Source organism: Dasypus novemcinctus, chromosome 3, assembly GCF_030445035.2.
Source record: "Dasypus novemcinctus isolate mDasNov1 chromosome 3, mDasNov1.1.hap2, whole genome shotgun sequence".
In the NCBI taxonomy this organism is placed as follows: Eukaryota; Metazoa; Chordata; class Mammalia; order Cingulata; family Dasypodidae; genus Dasypus; species Dasypus novemcinctus.
The window spans coordinates 13,678,925-13,692,935 of NC_080675.1; the positions used below are offsets into that span (position 1 = coordinate 13,678,925).

The following is a 14,011-nucleotide window of genomic DNA, read 5'->3' on the forward strand; positions in this document are numbered from 1 at the left end:
TCAAGTTCAATATGAAATTTTTCATCCATTTTAGTGACCAAAAAAGTCACATTTTAGTATAAATAATAGCCCAATAAATATGTTTTTGCATAAATTTTGCATTTGCATTTTCTTCCTTGGAGTAGAAAAAGTGACAAAATCAAAGGATATGAGCATTTTTCATATTGATACAAAAATGATTTTGTTACATGTTAATTGTCCCTGCAGAGAGAAATTATGTCTTTTAGTTATAGTGCTTTCCACTTAGAGAATCTTAGACACTCTGAAATAGTTCTGTTCATTCAGTATTTTCTCTGTATGAATGCTGTTTCCTTAAAACATTGATTATGGAGGAATGGGAGTGGGAATATGTCTCCAGCTGATACATAATATATCTTTATTGGTCAAAAAGAGAAAGTGAATTCAAGCCTGTATAGAAACTTGCTGTTATATCTAGCAGAGCAGCATGATGACGGGGCAATATGGTACAACAGAAAAAGTGAGGAACTCGGAATCAAAGGACCTATGTTGAAGTCTCACAAATTCCACTAAACAACTATGTGACTTTGGCCAAGATACTTCATGTCTCTGAGATGGTTTCCATACCCATAAATGAACAGGTTGGATCAAAATACCTCTAAGCAACTTTCCAGTACAAATATTTCATGAGTCTATGCAAGTACAGTCAAGGAAAATAGTTGCAGGAGATGAGCCTTGTTGGCATATTATCTAATATTACAAACTATTGCACCGTCATATACTATAGCCCGGAAATAAAAGGAGTACAAAAGTGAATGAGGTGCAATACAGCCCTTCGTGAAGCTCGGGGTCTCCTTGCAGAGGCTTCGGTAAATATCAGTGTTAATGTAGATGAGAGTTCTCTCAAGTAGAATCTCTCAAGGGGAATCTGCTACAGGAGAAAGTTGCTGCATAGGATAGGAGCATTTTTCATTTTAACAGGGCCTTGAAGAATGAGAAGGAATTCACCACACAGAAGAGGGAATAAAGCATTTCAGGCAAAGGAAATGGCTTAAGAAAAGGCAAGGAGGTATGAAATAATTAGATTATATATATAAAACACTTAGCACAATGCCTGCCGTATGGTGTGTGCACAACAAATGGTAGTGGCGGTTGTTTGATGATGATGATGATGACAGTGCACGGGAGGCATGGGGAATGAGACAAGGATCCAAAGATTGAATTGGAAAGGCAGGCTGGCAAGTTAGGAAGTACCTTCTTATATGTCATGTTAAGGACTTTGGACATTATCCTGAAAGAAACGAGGAGTTATCAAAGGCCTTTAAGCATGGAACTAACACAATGTGATGCGAGTTTGGAAGGATCGCCTTATCCATAGCATGGAGGACAGTCCGGTGGGCACAGTCCAGGACTAGGAAGACCAAGTACAGAAAACGATATTGTGATGTACTAGAGTTCTACAAACTAGGCCCTGGCCGAGCACAAGGGGAGGAAAAGAGGCTGTGAGTGAGGCGTTCCGGAGGCAATAACTATGTCTTCAGTCCTGCTACATGCCTACCTTGTGAGGTTTACAAGTAATGGAATAACTAAGTGGTTATTTTTTCTGAAATATACATACCCTTGTGGCATTGGTAGAGGGTATCTTCAAGAGGCAAATCATAATTCTCAAACTGGAATCTAAAGAACACTGGGAACAAACGTGAAAAAAGGTAAAAGTTGGTATCTTTCTTAATATATCTTTGGCTTCAAATATTTCCCATAAGCATTTATTTTAACAAAAAAAAAATCTGAAATATAACAGTTGTCCCATGCTATCTACTTATGTTGAAAAAATAATTCTCAGATTTCAAAAAAATAAATAACTAAACAATATCAAAAATTAAATACCTAAACATTGCTCCTAAACAATTTCTCAAAGATGTGCCTAAAATTAAATCAGATAGGGAGTTAGATAATTGGATGGATGAATGGACTGATAGATAGATGGGCAGGTAGATATTAAATATGTGCAATTCTAAAGAGGTATGCTAATTTGTGAAAGGCCATGTTGAAAAAAAAAACCCTTAGATCTATTTAAAACCATTATGTTTATTTTTCCAGTGAAGAACTAGTTACATTTGCCCTTTCTCTAATACTAAAAGACATGACAAAACCTTGGAAAAAGCACTAAAATTTCTACAATAGAAAAATCATGCCTCATAAACCTATTAGAGTTCTATTTTGGCAGGGTTCCAACATGGAAATGTCCTTTGAAAATCGAATTTTCTGAGATTGGGGATAAATGTTACAGCAAGAATAAAGAACTTTATTATTAAATATGATATTAAAAATATTACAGTGACAGGATACAGTTAAATCTCTGCAGTTGTGTACGATATTAACCTGTTTAAGATCATAGACATTAAGCCGGTGATTCTCCTAGAGGGATCACAGGACCAGCAGCAGCATCTGAATTATCTGGAAACTCGTTAGAAATGCAAATCCTCGGGGCCCAACCTCATATCTACTACATCAAAAACTCTGGCAGCTGGGACCAGTAATCTGTGTTTTAACATGCCCTTCAGGCATTCTGATGTACATGGTTTGAGAACCACTTCTCTAAATTGATAAGAACAAACTAAAGAAAATTTTCAATGGCTTAATGTTTTTCCCAGAGATACTGTTTTTTTTTTAAGGGCAAAAAGTTATGAGACACAGCACCCAGATCCCACATCTGTCCTAGCAGGGCAGATTCTTGCATGAATTCTGAAAGCCCACATAATTCACAAGCACCTTCTAAGGGTCTATTTAATCTGCTCAACACCCAACAGAGTTAAGGTGACATTTACATTACCAGGGGCTAAGAAATGGCTGCTCATTCGGCACCGCCAATTTAAAAAATCATCTTAAAAACAAGGGAAATCTGGCATCACCAGGCCTGCATTCCCGTATAACATTTGGCTGGACGGGAGTAGCTGCTGACCGCTGCAGAAGGGACTGGTGAGTTCAATCCTCAAGGGCCTCCGTTCTCATTACACCTTACCTCACTCCATTTCACTCATTAAACTTGCAGGCAGAGTCCCTATGGGAAGGGCTGATTGTCACCAGCGAGGCTTACCAGTTTATAGCTGGCAACCTTTCTAACTGGTGGATGTTCAGGTTAAATATTTTGACTCTGGCACCTGCCTATAGCATTTGAATTTGCCTGCTCTGCCCCATCTCTTAGTGTGTGGTTCTTTAGCAGTGAATGACACCCTGGCCCTAGGGAGGTCCCATGAGGTTAAAATATGTGTACTTGATTTCCTACGTGGGTATGTACGGTAGTTATATACAAACATGGTTTCAAAGTCCAGAGCCTCATTGCTTGCATTCAGCTACTACAGATTTGTGGGTAGACAAGAATCATAGACTGGAAGAGATGGTAAAGACTCCTCCTTGGTATACCTGTCTCTCAAACTAACTTCAAATTCAAAGTAGCACACACTGAGCTAAGAGTCCCTGAATTATCACCCTTTCAGATCCTATCAGTAGTATCTGCCAATTTGGAAAGAAGCACCATCAGAAATAGTTGTTTTTTATAAAACATTTCATATACATGTAGTGGCCCTTTCAGAAATGGAGCTACCAACACGTACCTTCATTCGTAAGATCAGCAAGTGATTCATCTTATTACAAATTAAATATTTGTATTTGCCCTGTGATCTGCATAGAGGAAGTACAAAAATCCTTGAGGAGCAAATGAGGTTCAAAGACAGCAGTGGCCACTGCCAGCCACCTCCTTACCCCGTGCTACACACATGAATGCCTTCCACTTACCCCTGTTTTAGAAGGATTCTAAGAAATCTGTTAGTGCAAAGAGCACTGAACAGTGAGTCAGGAAACTTGAGCTCTAATGCTCACACTGCCACCACTGAGCTGTTTGAAGAAGTCACGTGGCTTCTCTGAATTTGCCGACCCCATCTGGGAAATGGGGGCATTGGAATGGATTATTCTTTAAGGTCTCTTCTAGCTTTAAGGGGATAGGTTCTGTTTCCGCATGTAGTGGGCTCATTTTGAAATGTTCCTTGGGCCACCAAATTTCCAGCTCTGCTTTTGGGTTTGAGGGTAGCACGGTGAGGGTCGGGAATAAGCAGTCAAACAGAACTATCGTTTTGGTCTTGCAAGTTCTTTACTCACAAACATATCAGCAATCACTTCCCTTTAGATAATTTCTCTAAAATTGAAACTTTACATCATATGTTTGGGGTCCTTCTGGGCAAAGCTGTTTATTTATTTATTTATTTAATATCCACCTGAGAAAATTTTCTAGACAAACACAATCTACTAAAGTTTTCCAGAACTTTTTCTGATCAATGAGGAACATAGACAATCACTGAGCCAAAATGCTCACCACATATTGTCCTTCTGTAATATTTGGAAAGAAAACCTAAATTATTCTCCCCTCTCTGTGGCTAAACAGATTCTTTATAGCTATAGCCTTTTGTGATACATTAAATCCCCCGACACCCTACTCTTGTGTTGTCCCCTGTAAGCAAATGATCTCAGTGGAATTCCTTAGGTCCTTTAAAGACATCTGTAAAAGGTAGGAAAGTATAAAATGAAATCCTGGCTTACCTTCAGAGGTAAAACACAAGGCAGCTTGGCAAAAAATGTCTGAAACTGGTTGCAGATTGTAGTCCAGAGGCTGCTGGGAGAATCCATGGGCAGCGCTTCCATGAAGGTAGCAATGTTTTCCAAACAGCGGATCATAGCACCCCCTGCTGGTAAATTCTTTTTGTTATTTAGACCCTAAAAACAAAAGCATAGGCAATCAACTGCTGAAACGGCCCAGGCATTCATATAGCTATTTGGTGAAGATCAGTTTAGAAATCGCATATTCATGCTATAAATATATAGTGAGTGGCGACTATAAGCCAACTATTGTGATAGAAAGAAGGGATCCAGAGAAAAATGCTCACTTTCAGATAAACTTAGGGAAAAGAACTGGTGATCTTCGGCTCAGTGAGAGAAGATGGAATGTGAGCAAGTAAAAAACAGTCTCTACCACATACCTGACAATCTTCCATGTTCAACTGTTCCCCCCACTCCTCCCCCCAATTCCTCTACTTTGGCATTTGTGTTCCTGAGTATGATGAGTCGGACTCAGATGTGACCTTCCTACATATGCCTCTTCTGTCATTTTCACTGAACCTGTGGTTACCACTAGGCTTGGTATATGCTCAGGAGACTTAAATCTCTGGATTGTTCATGTGCCAGCTGGGCTCTGAGCCGCAGCAGAGTTGCAACTCCTACTCTCTGGTTTGTTGGACTTACCCAGGTCAGCTAACAGGGAGGTGAAGATGGTCAACCACCACACCAGGTATGCCTACAACTGCAAGCAGGAGAATTGCATCCATCATCCATGTGGGATCTAAGCTCCCTCTCAATATAGAGGTGGAGTGGACATCACCATCCCAGGGTGCACAGGATGGAGGAACAAAATATGGATTAAAGTAGACTTACTGACATTCTACTATAGAACTATTGTGACTAGTAATGGAAGAAATTGTATCATTGATGTGGAGAAAGTGGCCACGGTAATTGCTGAGGGCAGGAAGAAGGAAGAAGGATGTGATGTGGGGGCATTTTCGGGACTTGGAGTTGTCCTAAATGACATTGCAGGGACAGATGCTGGACATTATATACACTGCCATATCCCACTGAATGGACTGGGGGAGAGTGTAAACTACAATGTAAACCACTATCCATGCGGTGCAGCAGTGCTCCAAAATGTATTCATCAAATACCACGAATGTGCCACAATGATGAAAGAGGTTGTTGATGTGGGAGGAGTGGGGTGGGAGTGGGGGTATATGGGAACCTCTTATATTTTTTAATGTAACATTTTTTGTGATCTATGTATCATCAAAAAAAAATACAATAAAAAAATGATGGGGGTGAGGGGTAGGAAGTGGGGTATACGGGAACATCTTGTTTTTTAATGTAATGTTTTGTGTGATCTATTAACTTTAAAAAAAGATAATTAGGAAATAAAATTTTTTAAAAATTGTATTCACCAAATGCAATGAATGTGCCACATTGATGAAAGAGGTTGTTGATGTGGGGCGAGTGGGGTGGGTGGGGTGTGGGGTATATGGGAACTCTTATATTTTTTAATGTAACATTTTTTGTGATCTATGTATCTTCAAAAAAATGCACTTGAAAAATGATGGGGGTGAGGGGATGGGGAGTAGGGTATATGGGAACCTCTTATATTTTTTAATGTAACGTTTTGTGTAATCTATTAACTTTTTTTAAAAAGATAATAAAAAAATAAAATAAAAACTGGGGGAAAAAGAAACCATCCTCTAAAGAACTGGTTAGGTGCTAAGAAGGCATGAGGATGTATAAGAAGCTTGGTGGAAAGAATTATCCAGACCAAAGATGGGGAGTAAGGCCTAGAGGAGAAGCAGGTTCCCCGTACCCATCAGCAACGCCCCTCCCTGCACCACGCTGAGAGAGCTCATAAGCAGTGGAGCTGAAACGTGAACACAAGGCTCATGATACAGTGTGCACTGCTCTTCCCTGCCAGCCCACGTTTCAAAAGCCTGCCAGTTCTCTGGAGGTGAGTGCTTGATGGTTGACACCCATCAATTAGCTGAGAGTGTAGAAGTCTTAACTAAATAGTACATTTATACAAAATAGCAATGTCTCACTGACACTTTCCTATGCTTTGGCAATTTTCAATTAAATGACTTTGAATTTCTTCAGTAGTATTAAGTGGAGTGATGGAAAGAAACATGGCAACTCAACAACAAAAAGACAAATAATCTCATTTCAAAATGGGCAAAGGACTTGAAGAGATGTTTCTCCAAAGAAAATATACAAATGGTCAATAAGCACGTGCAAAACTGCTCAATATCATTAGCCATTAGGGAGATGTATAGCAAAGCCACATGAAGTATCACTTCACACCCACTAAGGTGACTATAACTAAAAGAACAAAAAATAATAAATGTTGGTAAGGATGTGGATAAACAGGAACCCTCGTACTCTGTTGGTAGGAATGAAAATGGTCCAGCCACTGTGGAAACCAATTTGGTAGTTCTTCAAAAAGTTAAACATAGAATCCTATGTCCCCACAATTCCCCACCTACGTATATACCCCAAATTATTGGAAACAGGGACTCAGACAGGTACATGCACTTGCATTTTCATAGTAGGACTATTCATGAGAGTCAAAAAGTGGAAACAGCTCAAATATCCATCAAATTGCATAGATAACAAATATTATCCAGCCATAAAAAGGAACAAAGTTGTGGGACATGCTACAGTGTGGATGAGCCTCCAAAACATCATGCAGAGTTAAAGAAACCAGACACTAAAGGTCACATAGAATATGATTCCATTTATATTAAATACCCAGAATAGAGAACTCCATAGACACAGTTAGTCGCTGCCAGGGGCTGGGGGAGGGAGCAATGGGGAGAAACTGTCTAATGGGTAAGGGGTTTTACTTTGGAGTGATGGAACTAGATAGAGGTGGTAGCAACACAACACTGTGAACATACTAAAACAGCAGAACTGTTCATTTTTAAATGGTTAATTGTATGTTACATGAATCTCACCTCCGTAAGTTGTCAAAAGAAAGCCCAGAAACATGACATGTGATTTCAGCTGGGACTTAGAGTAATATTAAAGCAAACCCACCTCCAAGAGCTGACTGAGTGCAGCGATAGAGCTCAGCTCATTGAAGTCCATCAGAGACGTGGCTAAGGTCCGTAAAAAAGTCCCATCTGGAAAGCCAACAATCAGATTTAGTAGTGTCGGAGTTTCGAGGTCTAGCCGAGTTCGTAGCATCTGGCTCCTGAATGGGTGAATTACCTTTGATAGTGCTCTGGAAGAGCTGCGGGAAAATGCCGTTGGGGGCCAGCTGATGGAAGATACAGCGCAGGAACTGCTTGGCTACCCCTGCCGCATTGCCAGGAACCATCATGCTGGGGTTTAACAGGAAGAGAAAAGACAAGACACTATGAACCACTACGAACTATGACATTTGCTTGTATAGGTTTTCAGAGCTTAGGCATTGACACACTGATCCTCTTATAGAATAACTCATGGTCATTTCTGTCAGTGAGATGAAATAATCTGGTCACCACTAACCTCTGTTAAAAATAAGATTTTAGAGAGAACCATGAAATTCCAGCACTGTCCCATATTTTCCAGGCTCCTCGATGTACCAGTGAGAGTTCCAAGACCCAGAGAGAAAAGGTGACCTGCAAAGGCCACATGCTTAGAGAATGGAGGCATCAGGGTCAGAGCCTGGGATGGTGATTATCAGCAAGATCCTCCCAGGAAATTGTCTTTGGTTCAGAGAGAGTGTCTCTGAGGAAAAGTGCTGGGAAGGAGACATTCATTCTCCCTTGGAGATCTGGGAAGTCTCCTTGGGGCATCTGAGCTGGCACTCGTAAAAGGACAGGACCTTGTCAAGCACAGCCCTCCCTTGATTCCCTGTGCAACCTCCACGTGTCAACAGAGGATCCAAGAGATCTCTACATGATCCTGCCTCTTGGGCCAAAGTACCAGAAGGGATGTTCCTTGAGAAGGTTATGGGTTAAGTTATTAGAAGGAAGAAAGAAACAATCAAAGAACTCAAAAGGATGAAGGATGAAAAGTCACTCTTACCTAAACTGTTTCATTATGCCATATCTAACCTGAAATGCCGGTTTAAATGTTTAGGTCAATTCAGGAAGAAATAACACCAAATGTATACAAACTCTTCCAGAAAACAGAGGAGGGAATCCTTCCAATATTTTTAAATACAGCTAGTATAGCCCCAAAACTAGAATCATTACCAAAAAAAAAAAAAAAAAAAAAAAAAAAGGAGGAGGAGGAGGAGGAAGAGGGAGCAAAAAAAGAAAAGAAAAAGAACAGTCCTCATGAATATTGAATCCAAAACTGTAGACAGAAACAATGATACTTCTTGACCATGTAGGGTTTATCCCAGGAATGTAAGAGTGGTTTAACTTTCAAAAATCAATCAACAGAATTCAAAATATTAAAAAGTAAAGGACAAAACCACAGACTTGTTTGATAAGAAGTAGAAAACATGTTTGACAAAATTCAATACACATTCGTGATAAAAACTCTCAGCAAACTAGAAACAGAAGGGAACATCTTCAGTCTGATACAGGGCATCTATGAAAACCTAAAGCTAACTATGGCAACTTTTCTCCCAAAAAGAGAAAGATTATGTTTGTAAACTAATCTATTTCTCTGTGTGTGATATCCTTTGATTGCATTAAATTCAGCTGAGGGAACTTTGATTAGATAATTTGATAAGACTGCTTTGGGTTTTTATTAGACTATATCAGTGAGCATGACTGAGGTGGAGTCCCTGCCCCCTTGCTGGGTCTGATATAAATGGACACTTACATAGACACAGGAAGAAAAAGCTCTGTTGTTTTTTATTCTGCCATGTGACATAAAGCAGAATGCTCAAACAGCTGAGGCCCCAGGGAGAAATGGGCCATTTGCCTGACAGCTTAGAGCTGAGATTAGGAAGAGACTGATACAGGAGGCTGGGAAACAAACAAGCCCTATGTCAGGAAAAAGAGGACTACAGGATCACTCAAGCATGAAGCCTCAAGAGGCTGGGCCCACAGAGCTCAAGAGGAAAGGGTAAGCCTGGAGGGGAAGGGAGAGACCAGCCAGAGACTGGAAGCCATCTTACTTCAGCACATAGCAACTGACATTGATGAGAAAGCACTTCTTATGGTACCTTGAGTTGGACTTTTTATGGCCTTGGAACTGTAAGCTTTTATCCCAAACAAACCCCCTATATAAAAGCCAACAGATTTCTGGTGCTTTGCATCGACAGTCCATTGGTAGACTACTACACTAACAATTAATGGTGAGATATTGAATACCTTCCCTGTAATTGTGAACATGGCAAGGGGCCCACATTCTCATCTCTATTACTGTAATGGAGGTCCTAGACATTGCAATAAGGCATAAAAAGAAATAAAGGCATAATGATAAAAAAAAAAAGATGAAAGATGAAGCAAACAGTCACTGTTTACAGATGATATGACGTGTTTTTTATATATTGAATGAAACCCCAAGGAAACTACAAAGCAACTATTAGAAATAATAAATGAATTTAGGATGGCTAAAATGTTAGCATACAAAAATCGTTTCTTTATATATCAGCCCCCAAAAATTGAACAATGAAATTTTTAAAATTCCATTTACATTAGCAGCAAAAAACAAAATTCCTGAGAATAAATTAAAAATTTACTAATTTTTTATTACCTCTATAATTGAATCTACAAAACACTGCTGAGCGAAATTAAAGAAGACTTAGTGAAATGGCAATAAATATACCATATACATGAATTGGAAGATTCTCCATTTTTATGATGTTGATCATCCCCAAACTGATTTATAGTTTCAATACCATCCCAGCAGGCTTTTGTCAAAATTGAGAAGCTTATTTTAAAATTTATATGGAATATCCAAATTTATACCAAAAATGATGATCCAATGAACTCCAATGGGGGAAATAATGATACTTAAATAATTAGATATCCACATGGATAAAAAACGACCCTAATCCTTACCTCACACCATATAGAAAAATTTATCTGAGGTGTATCATAGACCCCCATATACATGCTAAAACCAAAAATCTTTTAGAGAAAAAACATTGGGGATTATCTTCATGACTAAGGTTTCTTAGAAAAACAACAGGAAGTAGAATCACACAAATTTTAGTTTCATAAGTTAGACTTCATCTAAATTTAAATCTTCTCACCAAAAGATGCCATTAGAAAAGAAATAGGCAATCCACAGACTTGAAGAAAATATTCTCAAACACATATTTAACAAAGCACTGTTAATCAGGATATAAAAGAATTCCTACAACTCAATAATAAAATATTAACAACCCAATTAAAAATGTGCCAAAGATTTGAACAGTTCACAAAAGAAGATATACAAAGAGTTAATGAGTACCTGAAAAAATGCTCAAAAGCATTAGTCACTAGAGAAATGCAAATGAAAACTGCAATGAAAAAAACCACTACATGCCCATTAGAATGGCTAAAATTAAAAAGACCAAAATGACCAAATTTTTTCACAGGTATAGAACCAGCAGCTTCAGAAACAGATGGTAGGAATATAACATGGCACAACCACTTTAAGAGAAATTCTGATGGTTTCTTATAAAATTAAACCTACACCTACCCTACGACCCAACAATTCCATTCCTAGGTATTTACCCAAGAGAAATAAAACTATTTATTTACAAAACAACCAGTAGGAGAATTTTCATAGCAGATTTATTTGTAATAGCTCTGTGATGGTTAGGCTATTGTGCCAACTCAGCCAGGTAATTGTAATACAAGGGCATTTATGGACTTTAGTCACCATTGACTTCACTGCAGTGGTAAATCATAGATAGCTGATTACAATTACATCAATCAGGGAGATTGCCATCAGCAATGAGTGACGCTTTATCCAATCAGTTGAATCCCTTAAAAGGGGAAGTGATTCCAGCATTGAAAGAGAATTTCCCAGTTCATCTTTGGACAGTCAGTGTCTCCCAGAACACATCCAGAACCTTCACTGGACTTTCATTGCAGCCGCTGGTTGCAACCTGCCTGCGGAACCTGGACTCGTGCATCCCCACGGCTGCATGAGAGACTCTTCTAGAATCGCATACTATTGACAGATATCTCAGGTTGATTCTGTTTCTCTAGAGAACCCTGACTAATCCAAGCTCCAAACTGGAAACTACCAGATGTCTATCAGTAGAAATGTGAATAAAAAGTATGGGATACTACTCGGCTCTAGAAAAGCAGGGAACCACCACATGCAAGAATATGGATGAATCTCAAAATCATTATGCTAAGAAACCCTACACAAAAGAGTGCGTATAGAATGATTCAATTTATATGAAGCTCTAGGATGGATAAAATTAATCTGTGGTGGAGAAAACCACACAGAATTTGCCACTGTGGGAGTAGAGATTATCTGGGCAGGCTCATGAGGGGCCTTTCTGGGAGTAACGGGTTGTTCTATATCTTGACAGGGTTTAGGTTATGCAGATGTATGCATTTGTCAAAACTCAGTGACTGTACACTTAAAATGTGTGTGCTTCCTTGTATGTAAATTTTGTTTCAAAGGGAAAAAATCTATAAACAAAAATCACACTTTAATTAATGATAACTTTGCTGAAGTACATACAGGGAAGTTGTGGAAGTTTGGTATTTGTTTATGAATTCCAAAATAAGATATTGGATGGTTTGTAAACTGGTCTATTCCTCTAAGCCTATTAGATTGTATTAGGCTCAGAGGTTTCACTTTTACTTTATTAAATCAAGATTAGAGCTTTTATTTGACCACGTCATTAGGGAGACTCAGTTTGAGTCCCCACTTATAAGTAGCCTACAGCTATGGGCTATATAAACAGATGCTCAATCAAAGACAGAGAAGTAGATACACAGGAGAAGGAGAACACAGAGGAAGAAAGGCAGCTCATTAGACACAGCAGAGGTCCCCAGAAGAGAGACAAGCCAAATAGTCTACAGCTGACCTTGTGAAGAGACCAGAGTAGCTGAGCCCAGAAAGAAATTAGCCCTGGGGGGAAAGAAGAGCCTTATGCCAGACTACAGCTGAGATCAGGGGAAGCTGGGCCCACAGAGCCTTGAGAGGAAGAAGGAAGGCTGAACCCTCGCAGACATCATCCTCCATCTTGTGTCAACATGTGGCAACAGACTTTGGGTGAGAAAGTACCTCTTCTAGTACCTTGAGTTGAACTCTTTAGGGCCTTGTGACTAAGCTTCTACTCCAAATAAATACCCTTTATAAAAGCCAACAGAATTCTGGTACTTTGTATCAGCACCTCTCTTGGCAGACTAATACAGAAGTATACTAATGCCTGCAATTTACTTTGAAATACATCTCAAAATAAAATGGATTAGTGGATGAATAAAGTAATGAATAGAGAGACAGAGCACTGGTAGGCAAGAAAGCAAGGACAGTTAAATGTTCATTGCAGCATCTAGGTGAAAGGTATATGTGTGTTCACTGTAAAATTCTTTTGACTTTGCGAGATGTTTAAAAGTTTTTATAATAAAAGAAAAAAGGAAATTCTACAACCAAATAGAGAATGAGAAAGAAGAGACAACATAAACACCCTAACTGGTAAAAGTGGAATAACAGCAGTAAATACTGCCTTTTGTTTGTAGGACCTACTATAGCTAAACCATCAGATATAGTCCTCACTCGGATCTCACAACAAGTACCCCAGCAGCCCAAGAAAGGCCAACATTAGCATTTATCTTCTACAGATGAGAAAAACTAAGGCAGAAAGATCAACATGCCCAAAGTCACACATGATCCATTCTTGCTCTTCTCTGATGCTTTCCCCCACTGCAGCCACAGTTACTTCCCAAGATAGAGATCCAATCATGTTTTACACACACACACACACACACACACACACACACACCTCTCTGCTTAAAAACCTTCAGTGGCTTCCACTGCTGCTGGGAGGACTCTCAAGCTATTTAATGTGGTTTACAGGCCCTGAGCAATCTGGCAGGCCAAGACCAAAGAGACCTTGCATCTCTGTGCTGTAGCCACAATGGCCTTTTCATAGTTCCTCCTGCATGCTGTGTTCTTTACCACCACAGGACCTTTGTGCAAGCTCTTCTATCTGCCCAGTTAAGTCAACTCATTTTTCAGATCTTAGTTTAAACATCACTTCTTCAGGGAAGTCCTCTCCTCCCTTTTCTCCCTCCCACCACCTAGAATAGGTCAAGTCTGCCTGTTACATGGACTCACAGCACCAGCTCTGAGCCAAGCTTCCCTATCTCAATAAATGGCACACCCATCCACCCAGTTGTGCAGATCAAAACCTGGGAGTAGTCACTCTTGCCTCCTCTCTTCCTCTCGCGTGCACATCCAATCTATCAGCAAAGTCTGTCGACTGTATTCCAAAATATTTCCTGGATATCCCCTTCACATGACCACTTCTCACCATCTTAGACCAAGCCACTGATGTCTCGTCCTGCACTACTGAAATGGT

At 39.5% G+C, this 14,011-nt stretch overlaps 1 protein-coding gene across 8 annotated transcripts in view; it reads right to left on the minus strand.

The window, feature by feature from the left end:
- Nucleotides 1–14,011, minus strand: part of UNC79 (unc-79 homolog, NALCN channel complex subunit) — a 329,268-nt gene that overhangs the window by 53,639 nt on the left and 261,618 nt on the right. For all 8 annotated transcript variants that reach the window (XM_058292338.2, XM_058292349.2, XM_058292334.1 and 5 more), the window contains 4 exons: nucleotides 7,801–7,913; nucleotides 7,627–7,712; nucleotides 4,552–4,725; nucleotides 1,577–1,645 (listed from right to left, as the gene is read on the minus strand). In XM_058292338.2, the coding sequence (XP_058148321.1) occupies nucleotides 1,577–1,645; nucleotides 4,552–4,725; nucleotides 7,627–7,712; nucleotides 7,801–7,913 (442 nt within the window). The remainder of the gene's footprint in view (nucleotides 1–1,576; nucleotides 1,646–4,551; nucleotides 4,726–7,626; nucleotides 7,713–7,800; nucleotides 7,914–14,011) is intronic.